We start from the raw sequence: 19,476 nt of genomic DNA on the forward strand, positions 1-19,476 counted from the left end.
TTATTTGTGGCGTATGTTATAACTTAAAGGGCTGCATGGTGGTGTAGTGGTTAGCACCTTCGCCTCACAGCAAGAAGGTTCTGGGTTCGAATTCCGGTTCAACCAGGGCCTTTCTGTGTGGAGGTTTTGTCTGGGTTCTCCGGCTTCCTCCCACAGTCCAAAGACATGTCTTCATTGAAGACTCTAAATTGACCGTGAATGTGTGTGTGTGTGGCCCTGTGATAGGCTGGCGACCTGTCCAGGGTTCCCCCCTCTCGCCCAATGTTAGCTGGGATTGGCTCCAGCGCCCCCCGCGATCCTTAAATGGATAAAGCGGTAGACAATGAATGAATGAATGTTAAAACTTAACTCGAATAGGATATGGTAAATATAGATATACATGAACACACAAAACTCAAAGGTAAATATAATACTTCTGATATGTTGTGTGATAATAATTTGAATTTATTCACCACATACTTTTCTGTGCTTTTTCCTGTTGTTTGAGTTCTTCCTTCCCCACCTTATCTAAACTCAAATCTTACGATCTGCGATGTCATTTTTATTTCCCGGCACCATGGCAGTGAAGAGGTGCATGGATGAATACAACGGAAATGGTGGTGAATTATTTGGCTGCATCACGAAAGAAACGTGCTGCACAAATACACAAAACTCCAATGTAAAATATAACCCTCTCCACCGAGTGCCCCCATATGTCACCATTCATCGACCACATATATTTATTTATTCTATTTATTTTTTTTACAGTATTTATATATTTTTTCCATATTAATTTAACTAATAATTATGCGTTTCATTTTTTTAATGGCTTACTTACTTATGACTGTTTGTCAGTGTTAATAAAGTTGTTGGGGGCTCTGGGGGCAGGGGGGGGGGCATGTCCCGGGGAGAGTACGTAAAAGAAAGGGGGGGGGGGGGGGGGTTACGTGTTTACGTCACACGCCGCGTTGGCTCGCACAAAGTGGAGAAAAAGTTTTCAGACCCCCCCCCCCTCCCTCCTCCCCCCCTCCCTCCCCCCCCCCGTGTGTGTGTGTGTGTGTGTGTTTTTGTTGGGGGAAAAAAAAAAGTTGTCGGTGGTCGGGTCGTGTGAACGTAGCGTGTCCGTCGTCCGTCGTCCGCCCCTCGCCTCGGTAGCAGCGGGGGAACGCGACTCGCCTCAGTTCGGCCCACGTCGGAGAGCGAGCGAGCTTTCGCGTCCCGCGGCTCGGACTGAGAAGGAGGAGGAGGAGGAGGAGAAGAAGGAAAGAAAGGAAGAAGAAAGAAAAAAAAAAGAAGCCCCAGTGGCCATCATCGCTTCACCTCTGCCGTCTCGTTAGCCACCTAGCTAGCTCCGCCGCTAGCTCCGCCGCTAGCCCGACGAGAAGGGAACGCTGCCTCGTTGTTGGAGAGCGCGAGTGGGTTTCTTGTGGCAACTTCCAGCTTTGGTGGAGGAGGAGGAGGAGGTGGTGGTGGTGGTGGTGGGAGAGCGAGAAGGAGGAGGGAGAAAAGAGAAGAAGAAGAAGAAGAAGAAGAAGAAGCCACCGCAGCCATGGCGGAAACCAAAATCATTTATCACATCGACGAGGAGGAGACGCCGTACTTGGTGAAGATCCCCATCGCCGCCGAGAGTATCACTCTGCTGGATTTCAAACAGGTCCTGAACAAGCCCAACTACAAGTTCTTCTTCAAGTCTATGGACCAGGACTTCGGGTGAGCTGCACTGATTTATTTTTCTCCTTCTTCTCCTTCCCCCCCTTGTTGCTGGTCTCGCATGCAAAGCGAGTGGTGATCGAGTGAAATCAAATCAAAAAAAAAAGTTTGAAAGTAGACGCCTCATGTGACCGGTGGACGATCTTCAACTGAACCGAATAAAAACCAAACAATGATCCTTTTTTTTTTTCGTTTTCTGTAATGAAATTCATATAAATATATATACATATTTATGTATTCCATTACTCCCCCCCCCCCCAAAAACAAAACAACAACCATGCAATCCCATCCTGTGACCGGCTGTCGTGTATTTGTCACAGGTAATGACTTCCGTTAGCGACAGGGGGAACTTGAATGGAGCCAGTCAGTCAGTCAGGTCACACATCCCCAATCAGGGAAAACTGCAAAAGTTGTAATCACTCCCTATGAACATCCGAGTGCTTCTATAAATACTGTGGGGTATGTAAGTTTGAGGGGGGGGGGGGGGGGGCATTTCTCAGAAAACATCATCATTACAATGGGAGGCATTCCCCTGTCCCTGCTGCTTTCCTTTACCCCCTTAATCCTCATCCCTCCCTCCCCTCCTCCCTCCTTCTTCGGTCCATCATCTTGCGAAATCCTCGCCTTTTTTCCTCCTCCCAGGACTGAGGCCAGGGGTTTTGTCCCCCCCCCCCCTCTTTAACACTTTGGCCTGCTCGTCATCCCTTTTGATTCCCCCTGGCTTCCTCCCCTGTCCTCTCTTTATCCCAGCCCACTCCTCCAGAAAGAGCTGTCTCCTCTCCCTCTATCAATTCAGCCCCGTTTTTCTCTCTCATTCCCCTCCTTTCGTTCTTTCTTTCTTCCTGTCCTGTGTGGCTGCTGTGCATTTTCCTGCGGAGGAATGCATGTTTGTGGTTTTATTCACCCGGCGAGACCCTCTGGGGGGGGGGGGGGGGGGGGTAGGCTGCTTCTGTTAAATGCATTGTAGTCTTGGATGAGCATCGAGGCTGGGCCGGTTGCCTCTTTTCCCACTTGGATGGCACCGACGCAGCCTGTGCCAAAGGGGGAAGCAGCAGCAGCAGCAACAACAACAACAACATCCACTCCAGCAACACGATGAAATGGACGGGACACTTCTTCATCAAGGCCTGAGCTGCCGGCAGATGCAGACAATTTGGATATTGATAGCAGCAACCTCAACAATTGCCTCGTAGAGACGCCTCGTTTACTTAACATCTGGCTTTGGCTTGTTTAAAAGACGAAATGTGCGCTTTAGGAACCATTTCGACCGAGCAAACACAGTTCGTCAAACGAAGGGAGCTGCGTTATTCGAAAGGATGCTCGGGCTCGGACGTGCGCGCAACGCTACGCCATCCCTTTTGGCTCCGGGGGGGTTTGTGTGTCGGCTTCTGGCAGGTTACACACTGCGCGATTCGCCATATCGTTGCAAGAGTAGACGGCAGGGTATGCGGAGGTAATCCCCAGTAAAGTCTGTAGCCTACACGGAGTAATGTCGAGTCACGTGGCCCCTGTGTTTGCACAGAGACGCTGTTCAGGGCTGCAGCTTTAATCCACCATGCACATCTATAAATAAAGACCGTTGTGGGTGATGTGAATTTCAAGTTCCGAGAGCGTGAGGTGACGTTTACAAGTGACTTGGTTTGTCCAACCGACCGTTGAAAATTCAAGAGATTGATTTCTGCAAAGAAAAAAATGCAAAGCAAAGCCAAAAAAATTTTAATTGCAGAGTAAGTTACGAGTGATTTCAGCTCCAATGTTGTTTGGATAGCCTCAGTCCACCATATTTATATTAATCCAGGCTCATAACATAACACAAATGAACGTAAAAAAAAATACAATGTAACTAGGGCTGCAACTAACAATTCTTTTCATAATCGATTAGTTGTTTGGTGCATGAAATGTCTTAAAATGTTGGAAAATGGCGCTCGTGTTTCCCAAAATTCCAAGATGGTGTTCTGTTTTGTCCTCACACCAAAGCTATTCAGTTTCCTGTCACAGTGGAGCAAAGAAACCAGCAAATATTCACATTCAAGTAGTTGAAATCAGTGAAGTTTGACCTTTTCTTTTCTCATAAAAACCACTTGAATCGATTATCAATATAGTCGCAGATTTATTTCGTTATCGATTTCTAATCGATTAACTGTTGCAGCTCTAAATGTAACTGTACCTCAGTACATTCAGAAATAAATAGAACGTTGAATTACAACCCATCTAAAAGAGTTTCAACAAAAGGTGGCTAACCTTCACGATTCACTGCAGCAGCGTTTCATTTGACTGCTTTAGTTTTGGCCAGTTGTACCCAATAAACTGAAAAATACGCCAAATAACTGCGTCAAGCTATTGTCTGCAGTTGTTATGTCTAACGGACGCAGCGATTTCAACTCGACCGCCCTCGCCACAGTCACCAGTGTCATTTCCGAGTTGGCCGTCGAATTGGGAGCTCGTCCCTCGTGTAACAGGACGGGAGATTATTACATTTTGACCGGGTACGCTTGAAAGAGAGCACACTATGTTAGTGTTTTTCCAAAGGCGTGTGTTCCATCTCTCAGAAGAGCCGCCCAACGCCAAACTCTGTCCACGGAGCGAGGGGAAGTTTACCCCCCCCCCCCCACACACTTTTTTTTGTTTGAATCGCACAGTCTGGCATCTCACGCTCTCATTTGAATATCTCCGACTGAGTTCAGAGGTAAAAAAATTTTTTCAAACATAGCTCCGAGTCAGCTGTCCAATCAAAGCAGGGACGTTTTTGCCCCCCCTCTCCCTCTCTTCTCCGACCCAGGAGAGGAGTGTGTAATAGTGTGTGTTTTCATTTGCCCTGGTACAAGGCCAGCTGTCGACCAGAGCTGTGTGTGTGGCAGTGGGGGGGGGGGGGGCTCGCGCATGGAGCAGAGTAGGCCAGGGCCGATGCTGGGAACCAGGCGCTGGACAGAGGCCATTTGCTGGGTTTCTGGGGTTGTCCAAACGGAAGACGGAAGGGGAGAAAGAGTGGGATGGTGTTCGCTCAGTTATTGGATATTCTGCCGTGACCGTGTGCTGGCGAGGGGAGGACCGGAGAGCAGTTTCACCAAGATTACTTGTTACAAAAGAGATGTGGTGGTGGGTGTGTGGAATTTAAAGGTATCAAGGGACTGGGGGGGGGGGGGGGGGGGGGGGGGGTGAAAAGGCAAAGAGGGTTTTCGTAGACCCCAACAGGACTGTGTGTGCATTATGTGAGGTATTTTAGAGCGTGCCTGAAATGATCAACTGTGGTCACTTGTTTGTTTGGAGGGCCGAGGAATGAAGACAATTACACCCTCAGGAGAAGAATGTTGCATCTGTTCATCCGCCGGCGAGACGCAGTTCCTCGCAGCGTACGGGGGGGGGGGGAATATTTCTCTTCTGTTAACTCAACCTCTCGGCGGCCGTACGCGCGGCTCTCGGATGCCTCCTGCAGCAGCAGCAGCAGCAGCAGCAGCAGCAGCCTCCCCACCAAGTGCCCACAACAATCTGGCCGTGTGCTAACACTCGCCCGCAAAAACCAGCTCTCAACGGCTGCTTACGAAAGCCCAGCGGAGCTTGACCAAGTCTCACACGCAGAAAAGAGGAGGCTGTCGGACTGAAGCTGGAAAATGAGAAACACGAGAAGCAGTCCCGTGTCCTCTCCGTGGCACCCGCGTGCCCACCCAGCCCCTGTCCCGTCAAACCCAGCCCCTGTCCCGACGAACTACTGTAATAACGTATTGGCAGCCGGAGCCAAATGTTTGCCTTTCTGACAAACACGGAGGAGCACGGAGGAGGGGGCCGCGTCGAGGCCAGGCTCCGGCAGTGGCCATTTTCTGAGGGGTTGCCGTCCTTATGTGTGCATTTATTTAGTGACCAGGTTGTGTAATTTGCAAGGAGGCACAAAAGCAGTAAAATTGTGTGTATTTTAGCTCATCGCCAAGACAGAAGAAATTCCACAGCGTCTCCGTCCGGAGGAGGAAGCAAATAACTTGCATGGCTTCTTTTGTTTTGATATCTGCTATGCTGAGTCATGGCTTCATGCCTGGGTGGTCTTTTGGTAATAATATTATTTCCGGATAGTATCCCAGCGATTTAATTGTCCTTTCACTATGTGTGTGTGTGGGGGGGGGGGTTCTGATGATGCAGATTGGAGCTCAGTGAGTGAATGGTCGCTTTTACTAGTTAGTTAAATCAATTATGACATTATATAATTACAATTATGACATTACAACCAATTACAGAACAAAGAGACAATAATAACTTTATTGATCCCACACGGGGAAATCAGTCACAAGGAATAAAATGTCTTCAAGCCAAACAGGGCAGACGCAAAAAGTTTGAAATTTGAACAATTCAACAGTGGGGGTTGGACGACAACATGATACATCACCAGACAGTTTTGTCAGCCGCCATCATAGATTTTTTTCATAGCGTGTATTGGATCAAGCTTGCAGATGAATGAGCAGTGCGGCTTTATTGCATTATTTTCGACATTTATGTGAATCAAATTTAACAAAATACTCATAAACAACAACATAAAATAGACAACTTTTCTCAATGGATTTTAAACTGGGAGGGTGAATTCAGTCGCACACTTCCTTTCCCTAAGAGCGACACAAAAAGTTAGGGGGAAAGTTGTTGGCATAAACAGGTTGCATATGACTTGGCAACCATTTTTTTTTTTTTTACAGTCACTTCAACGTTACTTTCTAGACCAGTTAAATAAAAAGTTGATGCGTGATTTAAGCCGAATTGCTGCTCAGTTAAAGCCACTTTTGTCCGTTGTGTTAGGCTACGTCCGCGTTACTACATTCTTGTTTTCAAATGCATCGCCGTCGCCGCGTCTATGCCCGCCGTCCACACAACTCCGGAGTTTTCAAGTGCTTAAAATGGAGACGTTTGGAAAACTTCCAGTGGCGAAGGACAACAAACGTTGTAATACTTTTTTTGAGCACTAGTTCCACCTCGTCGCCCGTCCAAGAAAAATAAAGACCGTGTCTTACTTTTCACCATTGCTGTTCCTCGTTCGTAGTATTTTCTGTAACTAAGTAACCAGCATTAGAGTAGACAATCTGCTTCCTGTTCACACGGGAACGCACATGCTCAGTGTACGCGAATGGCCACGTGGTGTGGTATGAACAGGGTGTTAATACTGATTCGGTGTGGACGGAGAACGTTTCTGAAAACTGAAACCTAGTAGTTTGGATGGAGCCTTAGCAGCAGACTAAACCTGGTACCGCATGTAGAAGGAAAATGTCAAATAAGCCTGGTATTTGATTTAGGTCAGCCATGCTGTCATGTAATGTAAACCATTTAATTCCCCTGCAGCTTCACGTTTGTCTTTAAGATGACAGTAAAGCCACAGTATATCATTCCTCCACTCGGCGGTACCATCCAGATACTACACACCTTGCCAAGATGTTATGAGGGCAGAACAATTTATATACCTCCTAAACCTTGCTCTTTTCTCCATTTTTTTTTTCCCAGGGTGGTGAAAGAAGAGATTTCTGACGACGGTGCCAAGTTGCCATGTTTCAACGGCCGAGTGGTGTCATGGGTAAGAAATAATAAACCTGCTGCATTTTTCTTCTAAAAGCGGGAATGGGAGCTTTTCCAGATTTCACTGGTGACCATTGTTCTAAACGGGTTGGGTTTTTTCCACAGCAGATGTTCCTGACAATATTAAAGATGCCACTGTTTTATTCAAGAACCCTGGTAAAGAATTAAATCGAGTAAACCTGTGCTTTCCCTTTTGGGGCATATCATGATGTCTTCAGTGAATGGGGCCTATTCAGAAATGACTTCATTTCAACAATTCCCCACCGGTGATTGTCTGAAAATGTCAAAACTCGGCTTTTGTCTCAAATGTCAGCCAACATTATCAGCCACAGGCTGTTTTCAGAAACAACTTTTCCTTTTCCTGTACATCCCCCAGACGCCCCCCCCCCCCCCCCCCCCCCCCCCCCCCACCCTCCTCCCCTCCAGACTAATGATCTTGTCTAATTGGCAGCAGTAAAATGGAGTAATTAAAGTTCTGCATTTGCATTATTGTATATCGTATGGGAAGGTCACACCCTTTTGTAGGTTTGATTTATACTTGGGAGAGGGTTTGGTTAAAAAAAACATCTTGGGAATAGTCTTTTGGAAAGAGAGGGAAGTCTGAAACAAACCGATTGTCCAGCCAGATTAAACAGGACGAGAGAAAAATACTCATGGAGTTGTAGCCACATTAACTTTATTGACATAACCTTGTTTGGTTTTGTATGATTCCAGTGCAACAAAGAATTTTCTAAAGTCAAGTGTAATTATATTTTCAGCATATATTTTTTATTATTTTATCTATGTTATCTTAATTTATACAATGCAATAAAAATGCACATTGCAACGATTATTTGACGATGCAACACGTGGGTCCTGCAGATGTCAAATTTCGATACTCAATCTTGTCAGCTTGCCAGCATTTACAGTGCAGCGAGTCGCCAGGCACAGTTTTTTCATATTTTCCATTTTCCCCAGTTGTTGTTCCCCCGCGCGGCAGGTTACATCTGCATGCAGACAAAACACGGGGACTTGGCCCAGAAAACTCTGCTCCGAGTCCAACGCATCTGTTAAGTGCATAAGAATGAGGGACGGCATTTAAAAGAGAGGGGAACAAAGCTCGGAGACGGGTGGGGAAGGGTGAGAGGTGGGGGGGCTGATATGTGATCTGCACGCCAAGGCGGACGGAGGGATCCCAGAAGACGAGTGTTTCACAGTCACACACACCATTAGTGGGGAGGGTGGAAAAGAAGCAGTGAGTGACTCGGTAAAGAGAGTGAACTTCAAGTCTTCTGTGGCCGATGGACTCCATTTAGTCGAGTTGTTTTGACAGGTAACGCTGAGCGTGTTTATACGAAGTCAGTGAACGCACCAAACCCTTCAAAAGCTATGGAATGAACAATGTAAATGCACAGATTTTTAGAATTCCACTTCTTGTATGTCTTTTGTCCCCATTCACGGCCCAACTGATCCCACCGACGTCGTATTCCTTTTCCTGCGTATATATGTTTTTTTGTGGTTCGCGTAATGGATGCTGTGTGGTATTCAGCCCTAATTGTTGTGCGTCACCTTGTATGTGTGCGCACGTTTGCGGCCACTTTTGTTGTATAATGGGGAGAGACAGGTTGAGTGTAGGATAGCGTTACGGTTTGCCCTCGAGACGTCCGACTGAAAAGAGCACTGTGTTTGTGTGTCAATGTAATTGACATCTTAGCCGTTCTCCCTCCCTCGTACCCTCTACCTCCTTCCCACTCCTCCTTTCATTCCTCTCAATTTCTCACCCTCTCTCCCCTCTGCCCTCTCCCGATTTGTTCCCCTCGCTGTGTCAATTTCTCTTCTTTTCATCCCGGTCTCTCTCTTTACCTTTTACCCCGGATACTCCCTGCCTCTCGTTTTGTCGCTGAATCTCGTGCCTTTCTTTTTTTCCAGTTGGTATCTTCAGACACTCCGGCAGCGGAGCCTCCAGTTGCGGTGGTTCCTCCCGTGGAAACGACTACCCAGCCTTCGCCACCTCCTCCGCCCCTGCCCCCACCACCCGTGGAGAGGACAGGGGGCATCGGGGATTCCAGACCTCCCTCCTTCCAGTAAGCAAAGCACACACACACACACACACACACACACACACACACACACACACACACACACACACACACACACACACATACATTTGAAGCACTTACTGTACTGTGTATTTACCTGCCATATTTTCCCCACTACTTCAAAACTGAACTTACACTCGTGCTTCTCCCGTAGCTGCAATACAGGTACTGTATCTTTTCCTGAATATCTCATACACTCCCGTTATCGGGTTACAACAAGAATAGCGAGAACACTACAGCTCATTTAAACCCGATCTCTCGCCGGGGCCGCCCTTGTTACTAACATGACCAGTTCTGCAACCAGCTTTTTCAACACCCCAACAGTCAGATTTGAAAATGCTCTTACACATAATTTAAATATTTTATTATTCGTTATTTCTCATGCAGATTACTAGTCTAATTTACATTATACATTTGTCACATGAATATATACAGTACCGAAACATGTTGGTCAACAGGGCCCGTAGAGTTTAAAACTAACTTAACAATTTCTTACCGCGGCTCTTTAGTTCCTCTAGAAGTATGTTGTGGGCAGCTCTTAACGTTTGGTTTACGGGTCAAATGGAGTTCGCACACATCAGTGCGACTTCCCATTAAGACCGCAGTGTGCCATTTTTGGTTGGACCTCATCCTGCCTGTCTGCTTTGGCTTCACGACGTTGGTCTGATGGGTTTTTAAAAAATCCATTTCCAAATTAAACATTTCTTGTTAACTTCTGCAAATGTGTGGTTCACAGATGGTGGATAATTGATCACGTTTGTTATTTCTTTCCTCGCTGTATTTGGAGCTGGATCGCCACCGTTGGTTGTAGTGGAAAATCAAATTAAATCCTTCAAATTGCGGGGTCTCTGTGACTGTCTGATGAAATAAAGCCCCTTTTTGAGCCTTCTGTCATCACGAACAAACACCGTCTTTGTCTACCTGTGTAATTAGCACATCTGTTGGTGTGCGTACACTGCTCCATGTAGGCTTACTTACTGCGGCTTGTTGCAATACACTTTAGACTAATACCAGCTGTGGATGTGACTTGGTGGTCCCCTGGTGTCTGGATCCTTGTTTCTCCTTTCTTTAGATTGTTTTGGTGACACCTTTGTGCCTTACAAGAAATATTAAACTACTAGGTTTGATGTTATTTAGAAAGTGTCACCATTACATAGTTTGTTGACCACTGACAACTGTCACACTCATTGTGTTCCTTGTTTATCATTCTTTAAGAAATGAAATGGAAGGGATCTTTATCAACTATCTTTGTGTTATATTTTCATGTTCAAACAAAACGCTTAATGGTCAATATCCATTTTGGCCTTAAAAGTCCACTTTCTGCGGACGTATAACATTAAAATGTGTACATCTTGTACTTGTATTTCTAATTCACAGAGTACTGTCTGTAAGTGAAATTGCCTAGGTGACATCATCGTACCACCAAACCAACACAAATACTGTACCTACTTTATGTCATCCTCAATAAAATCACACCAAGTCAAAAATGAACTTGATCGTCATATGTGAAGCCAAGCTTTACACTTGACAGGCCAATAAGTATTCAGTCATCCGATCTCCGCGGTGCGGATTTAAGTTCAGCCACAGGAGACGAGAGTTTCAGTTTCAGACCAACTCTGGATACCATGTAATGCGATCTCATAATATCAGACCTAGTTAAGAACTGCACTGAAGTGACAGGTGTAACTGGATCACATTGTCTATAACAATAAAACTGAAGTTATGTAAAGAGTTGAACTCCAAAGGGAAATGAAAGTACTTTAAAGCCCCACACCATCTGTGTACAGTTTGAGTAAAAAAAGAAGAAGTATATCAATATATTCTAAAAATGTTTTGCTGCTAAATAATCCAATATGACTCATGAAACTCTAGATTGATGATGTTTTAATGACTGAATAATTTGACTGCCTTAAAAGTTGAAAATAAAATGATTAATCACTTTGAAAGGTTATGCACCAATACTGTGGCCCAGAAGTGTTGAACAGAATGCAAAAGTCACAACTCAATGGAAGTGAGACCACAACAGATGTTGAATGAATTTGAATTGAATTATTGTCTGTCGGAGATATAAGTGAAACTTTGTTTGTTAGCTAACTCTGATAACTATCGCTATGTGCCACAAATTGCAGTGTTGTTGTATTTATGTTCTCTGCATTCTAATTTGGCTATAATGAAACTAGCTATGCACTAAGCTGACATTAGTATCACGTCATTTAGCTAATATTAGGTAATCAGATAGATGTAATCCAAGCTACTATGGAGACATTTATATTAGGGCGGATTCGCTCAACATTCTGTTTGACACTTCTGGGCCACCGTACTTGAAATTCTGTGCAGAGGTTTGCAAAAAGTAATTTTTGGCACCAGAGTGGCAATGGCAATGTTCAAAACTTACCTGAGTTTGACAATGTTGTAGGGGAGCAATGCTGAATTTGGTGGAGTTCTCCTAAGTTACAGCCAATTGCTTTAATTCCAACTGTGCTCCTGCTTCTTCCTTTACAGTCCCAATGCCACAGGCAGCGTGGAGACTTTGGACGACCAGACTGAAACAGAGTCTGTAGTTTCTTTTAGGAGAGAGAGACCTCGTCACCGAGAGGGCATGGAGCAACACGGTGAGAGACGCAACATCACAGCACTGATGAACAAAAAAAAAAGAAATGCTCCTTTAGGATGGGGCGCCATCAAGATCTGGCACACTCCCAACATCCATTGATTCCATTGAGGAATGATAAGACACAAGGAATGTCAATGATTTATAGAAGAAGAAAAAAAGATATACACTGACTCGAGCAAAAAATGAAAATTCATTCTGATTATCTTCCTGCTCGTGTGTGGGGCTTCCTCTTCGTCATCGCAGGGCCTCGTATGAATGGCCAGAGTCGTCTGGAGCGCCACCTGGCAGGGTACGAGAGCTCCAGCACAGTGATGAGCAGCGAGCTGGAAACGACCAGCTTCTGTGACTCCGAGGACGACGACACCATGAGCAGGTGAGACGCTGATTAAAGAGAGGGGGGTTAACTGAGAAAGATGGGGATCTCCACTTAACTCAATGCTGGGCTTAGTCTTAAAAAACTGTTTCCATGTACCAACTCAAGAAAACTAACATTTTTAGTTAATTTGGTTTCCGATATTTACTGTATATTTCTGGAGAAGATGACGTTGTCTTACTTTGGCCAGCTCTCATAATTAAGAACCTAATACGAGTGAATCAAAGTGTCTCCATCTGGGTAATATGGGTTTAATTAGTGTTGACTTTTTATGTCTCCGAATTAAATGCTCTGGCTGCCTTTTTGTTTTGTTTTAGTATGTTTTCTTAGTCTATTTTATCACTCAATTTTATCAGTTGGTGGGTTTCAGACACAAAAGGGGGAGAGAGACGTATACAAGCCTATAAAAGGTTCACATCTGACCCTCTCGCCTCTTGTTGACCCTTGAACTCGCAGGTTCAGTAGTGCAACAGAGCAAAGCACAGCCTCCAGGCTTCTCAAGCGGCACCGCCGACGCAGGAAACAGCGCCCCCCACGTCTAGAGAGGGTATGTACATGTGCTTTACATTTCATACATGTCTCTCTTGCCAACTCCTATTGTATTTGCGTGATGGTCCTCTGCTGTCCTCTACGCTGAATCAAGAATGTTTATGTCAGTGAATTCCTAAGTAAATGTCATAGTCTAATTTTGTGGTTTTCATCTCCAGGCCTCCTCCTTCAGCAGCGTGACAGACTCCACGATGTCCTTGAACATCATCACCGTCACCCTAAACATGGGTCTGTAAACTCCCGATCGATTCTTGTTAATGAACATTAGTGTTTGTGGGAAGTTGCTTTCTCCAAAATAAATAACTCTTGAATCAATACTGCTGTTTAGACGTGCAAGTCAAGTACTGCACTGCACTTTTTTTTGGACAAATATGTGCGTAGTGTTAACATCATTCTGATTTCTCTACAATACAGAGAAGTACAACTTCTTGGGCATCAGTATTGTGGGTCAGAGCAATGAAAGGGGTGATGGAGGAATCTACATCGGCTCCATCATGAAGGGAGGAGCAGTGGCCGCCGACGGACGCATAGAGCCTGGTGACATGCTGCTGCAGGTGAGAAAGACAAAAGGCTTCATCGTAAATCAAAAGGAGTGGGTTTTTTTTCTTTAGAATGGCTGTTGCTAATGAACTTTTTTGGGGGTTTTGAGACATTGTGATGCTCTTTTCAGGATTGTTCTCAGTCTAGGAACAGCTCAATGCTGATTCAATTGTTATTAATTCATTCTTAGCACTGGCACATGCATTGCTCTAACACTTGATGGTGGGCGCTCCTGACGCTTGGTGCTGGCACGACAAAAACTAATCACAGATTCCGTTTCGGGACACACAACAAGGGGGTTTTTATTGTGGACGCATTAGCTGTCCGTGTTATGCTAGAGGGAAGTACACGGGAAATAAACTTATTTAGATGACACCTCTGTTTTTAAACACAAACTAGAGATCATCACATCATGTTGACTTCCTGACCCATGAGTACATAACTACATTATTACATGATTACTAATGGATCGGACCACACCCATCTTCAAAGTCAGCCTTAATTTTCATCCCAACTACACACTTGTAATCATGATCGTGCGCTGGTTTGACGCTATTGTGGTGACAAAAATACCATGGTTATCCATATCACGTTTCTGCTAGTTCCTGCTGTGCCAGCTGCATCATCATGGCTGCTAAAACATGTGTGTCTGAGTAAAATCTTTTTCCTTTTTGCTTTGAAGGTGAACGACATCAACTTTGAAAACATGAGTAACGACGACGCGGTGCGGGTACTGAGGGAGATTGTACACAAGCCTGGGTTAGTTGCTGCCCCCTCTGTTTTTTTATATAATTATATATAATCAGACCACAATTTTTGGGGAAATGTTTTTGTGAGCAGATTTTTAACAATCGTGATTTGTTTTTTCTTGTGGTTTTTGCCAGACCCATCATCCTGACGGTGGCCAAGTGTTGGGACCCCTCTCCTCAGGGCTACTTCACTCTGCCTCGCAGTGAGTATCACGCAGCCTCGCACGCGCTGACAAACTTGTTTTTTCTGCTGTTGGTATCATTGTCAGTAAAGAGTTTCCAATTCTCTTGACTTGTGTAGACGAACCGATCCGACCCATCGACCCAGCAGCGTGGGTCAGCCACTCTGTGGCCATGACCGGGGCTTACCCTCCCTACCCAGGCAGCTCCTCCCTCAGCACCATCACCTCATCCTCCTCGGTCACCGAGACTGAACGTGAGAGCCTCTTTCCGTATTCATCTCACTCTCTACGTGCGCTGTAACATCCCCCCCTCCTCTTTATTCTCAGCTCTTTCATATCCACACAATCCCACCCATAAAACTATATCCATTTCTAAACCTTGCCCAGTTTCTTTGTCAGTCTGTCGATATTCTTGTCCTGAATGATGGCCATTATTGTAAAGTATCTTTTTCCTCTTGCTGTTTCCATCATCCATCTTTCTCTTGTAATGACATTGGCACAGGAATCATCTTTCACATCTGTTTTTCCGCTTTTGCCTTCGCCACTGTTATGCGATGTGATAAATGATGTCTCCTGCTTTGCTGCCTTTGATCTCCACTTCAAACTTCCACTCCCCACCCTCTTTTTTTGACCTAGTTCTGATTTCCTCTCTATCATTCTCTCGTTTATCCTCAAACCTCTACAGTTAACTACTCTTCCTTCTTTCTCTTCAGGTTTTGACGACTTCAATTTATCACTACACTCAGACATGGCATCAGTTGCCAAGGCCATGGCCTCGCCGGAGTCTGGTCTGGAGGTCAGGGACCGCATGTGGCTTAAAATCACCATCCCCAATGCTTTCCTGGGTAAGATAAAAAGAAAAGAGAGGAAACGAGGCAAAAAAAAGAGAGAGGGCATTAGTTTCAAGAACGTTCTGTGCTTCGAAGGATTTTACAGGGCAGCCATTATGTTCACAGAATTAAAACCGTGTGACTTGTGGGAGGAAAAAAAACAAACCTCAAGCACTTATGCCAGCGCTTGTTTTGACTGGAAACATCTGTTAAATTGGAATCACCTGCAACGGAATCACAAGGAGTAATTACATAAGCCATGTTTGCCCATTTTGTACTTTTTGTCAAGAAGTTTTCCGCTGTATGCAATTTCAGATTTTTCAAAAGAGGCCATTAATATTTTTTTCTCTCTTTTTTTGAGAATGTCAGAGGTGTAAATTCAGCTCGATCATCTGGAGGCTGTAATTTTTTTTTCTGTAAAATGTTAATGCAGCTAAATTGAATTCTGGGAATAACAGACTTACATTCCCACCGAGTTTAAGAAATATTAATGTTTTTGCTGCATAAAAACCCATTGAGAACGTTGTGTTCCATATTTTACTTATGCAATCCTAAATTTTTATGCCCAAATCGGATTTTCCAGTGCTAATTATTAAAGGTGTAGAACAACTTTAGTATTTTTATTCTGTCTGCTGATTTTACTCTTATTGTGATCTAATATTTACCCCAAACGCAATCAACTGCTGTTTATTCATATTTCTTCTGTTTTCCTCATCTCTTAAAATGTGATGGACCCTTTAATTATCTTAATATTTTTTGCATTCCTACTCCATATTCTATGCATGTAATGTTCTTACAACAGCTGTTTTTTCTTGCATATAATTTAAGTTCGTAGTAACTTCTAATTCTGCCCTTTATCCATGTTCCTCATAACCATTTGTGATTTTGGACATCGCTTTGTTTTATGTGTGTGTGTGTGTGTGTGCATTTATATATATGTACACATTTGTATTTTATTGAATTTACCTCATTATTTATATTAGTTTTAATGCAAAAATCTTATTTTGGGGCGAATATGTTTCTCTTACTTTACCTTCCTTGCCTCTGCCTCCGCCACCAGGCTCAGACGTAGTGGAGTGGCTATTCCACCACATCGAGGGATTCCAGGACAGGCGTGAAGCCAGGAAGTATGCCAGCAACCTGCTGAAGGCGGGGTTCATTCGTCACACCGTTAACAAGATCACCTTCTCCGAACAGTGCTACTACGTATTCGGCGACTTGAGCGACTGCGAGAACTGTGAGTTGCCGGAAAAAACGCTGACATCAAAGACGTGGATCAATCTGCTGACTGATGTTACTTGCTCACATTTTGCACACAGGCCTCTTTTGGGCACTCTGGCAGTTGCAAAGTTCAATTAATTTTATTTCCTCACATCCCTAAACTTAGAATCTCCAAAAAAGAAAAAAACATTTGAACACAAGCAGGGGGAAAAAACTGGAATGTATCCACAAGCTACAGCAGCTGTTACTAGTTCAGTTGCTATCACATGTCTGTCCCTGATCATTTTCTTGGATGTAATCTGACTTGGGTATTTTCTAACGCATGCAAAAGATAAACATTAAGGTGTAACATGATACAAAAAAAAAGATGTTAAAGAAATGTAATGACTTTCTTTAAAGGAGCATGTTGTTTATGCTGAAGTAATATCATTTGTTCAAACCTATTAGTTTTCATCTTTTTCCTTTCATCTCCCACCCAGACATGGCCAATCTGTCTCTGAATGACAACGATGGCTCCAGCGGGGCCTCAGACCAGGACACCCTGGCCCCGCTGCCACTGCCTGGGGCCTCGCCGTGGCCCATGATGCACACCTTCCCCTATCAGCCCTACCCTACACATCCCTACTCCAGCCAGCCGCCTCCGTACCACGAGCTCACCAGCTACAGCTACGCTCCTGGCAGCACCGGCAGCCAACACAGTGAAGGTGACATAACTGCAAATTCTGAATATCTGTAGCAACATTTGACATTTGCGTTCTCATATAAAGTGACTCCTGAAACTTTCCGGGAAATGTCCAGACTTTACGTAGGGAAACTCTAAAAGGCGTTTTCTTTCTAACCGCAGGGAGCCGAAGCAGTGGATCAACGAGAAGCGAGGGTGAGCGACGCCGCGGCAGTAAAGGTCCCGGCAGCACAGTGGGTGGAGGGGAGAAATCACCCGCTGGCGGGGGTGGAGAAGGTGGTGGTGGCGACTCGCGCTCCGGCAGCGGCAGCGAATCAGAATACTCCACCCGCAGCAGCCTGCGGCGCGGCCACGGTTCCGCTGCGCCCAGTGAGCACAGCCATGCATCCTCCCAGCGCTCACACCATCACCGCATGCCCCAGCCCCCCCACATGTCTCCCTACCCACCGGGTATCCTGCCTTACAACCCCATGATGGTGATGATGGTGCCCCAGCACCCGCACCCAGCCATGGCAGCCGCACACGCTCTTCCTCACACACAGCAGATGCCCACAGGCCCCATGCACCCAGCTTTACCTCAACCCCCCTCCTCCGTTCCGGGGGGACCTCCCGGGGCCCCGCCCACCCGGGACCTCGCCTCTGTACCCCCTGAGCTGACTGCATCACGCCAGTCATTCCATCTGGCCATGGGCAACCCCAGCGAGTTCTTTGTGGACGTCATGTAGTTTTTCAGTCTCGGTGTTGAGTGACAGTTCATGTGAAGTTAGTGTACGGTTCCCACTTGTTTGACGAGGATCTGGCGGGAGCTTGTTGAGCTCACAAGTGCCTATTGGGTCGCGGGCACTTGTTACAAATTTGGGGAAAACAGGGTTTAACATTGACAAAGAAAATATGACAAAAAAACCCCCATCATAAATGTGCCATATGGTCTGACTAGATCTGGTGAAAAAGTCTCGTACCAAATTATTAAATAACACTAATGTCTTTCCAGCCTAAATCCACAAAGACCAGTTCTGCTTTTTTTATCTCTGCAATGAGCTTGTTAGTTTTTCTCAGAAAATCAAACTCTCAGTTAAGTTTTTTGAGTGCCTGTTAGAGCTGCTTAGCACTCTTGTTTTCTTTTTGCCATTTAAAACAGAAATATTTTTTGGGAGGGGAAGCGCCTTCCCAAGTCACCCATTCACGTCAGAGCTGCCCATGCAGGAAACGCACAGACCACAGTTTAACACTAGAGGGTGCCCAGTACACAAGGATACGATCTTGTACACTAAATCTGGATCATGATGCCAGATGAGTCGGTGGCACAGGAGTATATCAAGTGCCTTACTCTTATTTTTTTTTAAACATTTTTTAGAGACATTCTCACACTCCAAGTACGTACAAATAACTCCTCTTGTACCAGCATTGTTTGACAATGAACTTTTCTGTATATATCTACCACTCCAATGTAAATGCAATAATACAGAACAGCACACTCTAATGTGAAAAGAAAATAGGTCCAAATATGCCTGGTGAACTTGTGTTGGTTATCACTGTCTAGGCCTAGTCTTCAGATAGACTCTTATTGTGAGGAGTACCATGGTGTTTGGTGTGGGACTGTAGAGGCAGAACGGTACTAGTTGGTGAAAATGAGATACTGAAAGCGGTACTTTTTGATTACATGCAGTGTACATCTTAAGTTACTGTGATCCAAATGCCCCCCAGCTCCTCATGCTTACTTTTATGTTACTGACTCGCATTACTCACCTATTTCATTTTTTTTGTATGAGTGACTATATAAATCATGTGTAACCCAACTATTAAGGTGCTAAATGAAGAGTCAACATAAAAAAAAGAGAAGAGAAGAACGACATTTTGACAGTGTCACATTGTTTGATTTCATATCGCCACCTCTGTTTGTGTATTTGAGAATAAATTTGATACTCTCATATACTGCTCAGGCTTCAGTTTGTGGAAATGAACTTCCTCACACAACCAGGAAAAAAGAAACTTAAATTAGTGCCGCTAATTGCTTTTTAATACATTTTCATCATATGAACGTCCTGAGAAATGCAGTTTTGGTCTCTGTTTTTAGATAAACTAATTTGAACTGTTGATTTGAGTGTCACTTCTAGTTAGAGCTCCTGAATTAAGAGAAACTGGGCTTGAGGACATAACTTGAGGCCAGGTTTGAATGGTTGTTAAATTCTGGGAAGGGATGTATGAAATGAAATTGCCATCGTAGCAGAATTGTGTGTACATGTCAGAGAATGTTGTGACTAATTGTTTTAATATCTATCATATAGATATTAAAAGATGTATTGGTCACAACATTCACTTGACAGTATGCAAATTAAAATATTTAAAGGTTTATCCAACAGTGCCAGGATTTGAAAAATACTGGGGAGACTAACAGAAAACTTGCATGCAAAAATAAAGAATTTTAATG

At 44.6% G+C, this 19,476-nt stretch overlaps 1 protein-coding gene across 2 annotated transcripts; it reads left to right on the forward strand.

The window, feature by feature from the left end:
* Window positions 1-1,027: 1,027 nt before the first annotated feature.
* dvl2 (dishevelled segment polarity protein 2) lies at window positions 1,028-18,976 on the forward strand. Of its 2 annotated transcripts, none has more exons than XM_035616342.2 (15): window positions 1,028-1,689; window positions 7,159-7,228; window positions 9,139-9,293; window positions 11,811-11,920; window positions 12,166-12,295; window positions 12,752-12,842; window positions 13,003-13,072; window positions 13,259-13,398; window positions 14,067-14,143; window positions 14,269-14,336; window positions 14,408-14,569; window positions 15,029-15,160; window positions 16,206-16,382; window positions 16,846-17,070; window positions 17,211-18,976. In XM_035616342.2, the coding sequence occupies exons 1-15, from the start codon at window positions 1,529-1,531 to the stop codon at window positions 17,771-17,773; spliced, it is 2,331 nt and encodes a 776-aa protein (XP_035472235.2). In that variant the 5' UTR covers window positions 1,028-1,528; the 3' UTR covers window positions 17,774-18,976. The 2 variants fall into 2 exon arrangements, with proteins under 2 accessions (XP_035472235.2, XP_035472243.2); XM_035616350.2 differs by having other exon boundaries at window positions 14,435-14,569.
* The last annotated feature ends 500 nt before the right edge of the window (window positions 18,977-19,476 follow it).

Source organism: Scophthalmus maximus, chromosome 12 (genome assembly GCF_022379125.1).
Source record: "Scophthalmus maximus strain ysfricsl-2021 chromosome 12, ASM2237912v1, whole genome shotgun sequence".
NCBI classification, from domain to species: Eukaryota; Metazoa; Chordata; class Actinopteri; order Pleuronectiformes; family Scophthalmidae; genus Scophthalmus; species Scophthalmus maximus.

Excerpts from the sequence above, each read along its gene's own strand:
- dvl2 (XM_035616342.2), top strand. The coding sequence starts at position 1,529 with ATGGCGGAAACCAAAATCATTTATCACATCGACGAGGAGGAGACGCCG. Across the intron at positions 9,294-11,810 it reads TCCAGACCTCCCTCCTTCCA|TCCCAATGCCACAGGCAGCG; the intron begins GTAAGCAAAGCA and ends CTTCCTTTACAG. Across the intron at positions 15,161-16,205 it reads CATCCCCAATGCTTTCCTGG|GCTCAGACGTAGTGGAGTGG; the intron begins GTAAGATAAAAA and ends CTCCGCCACCAG.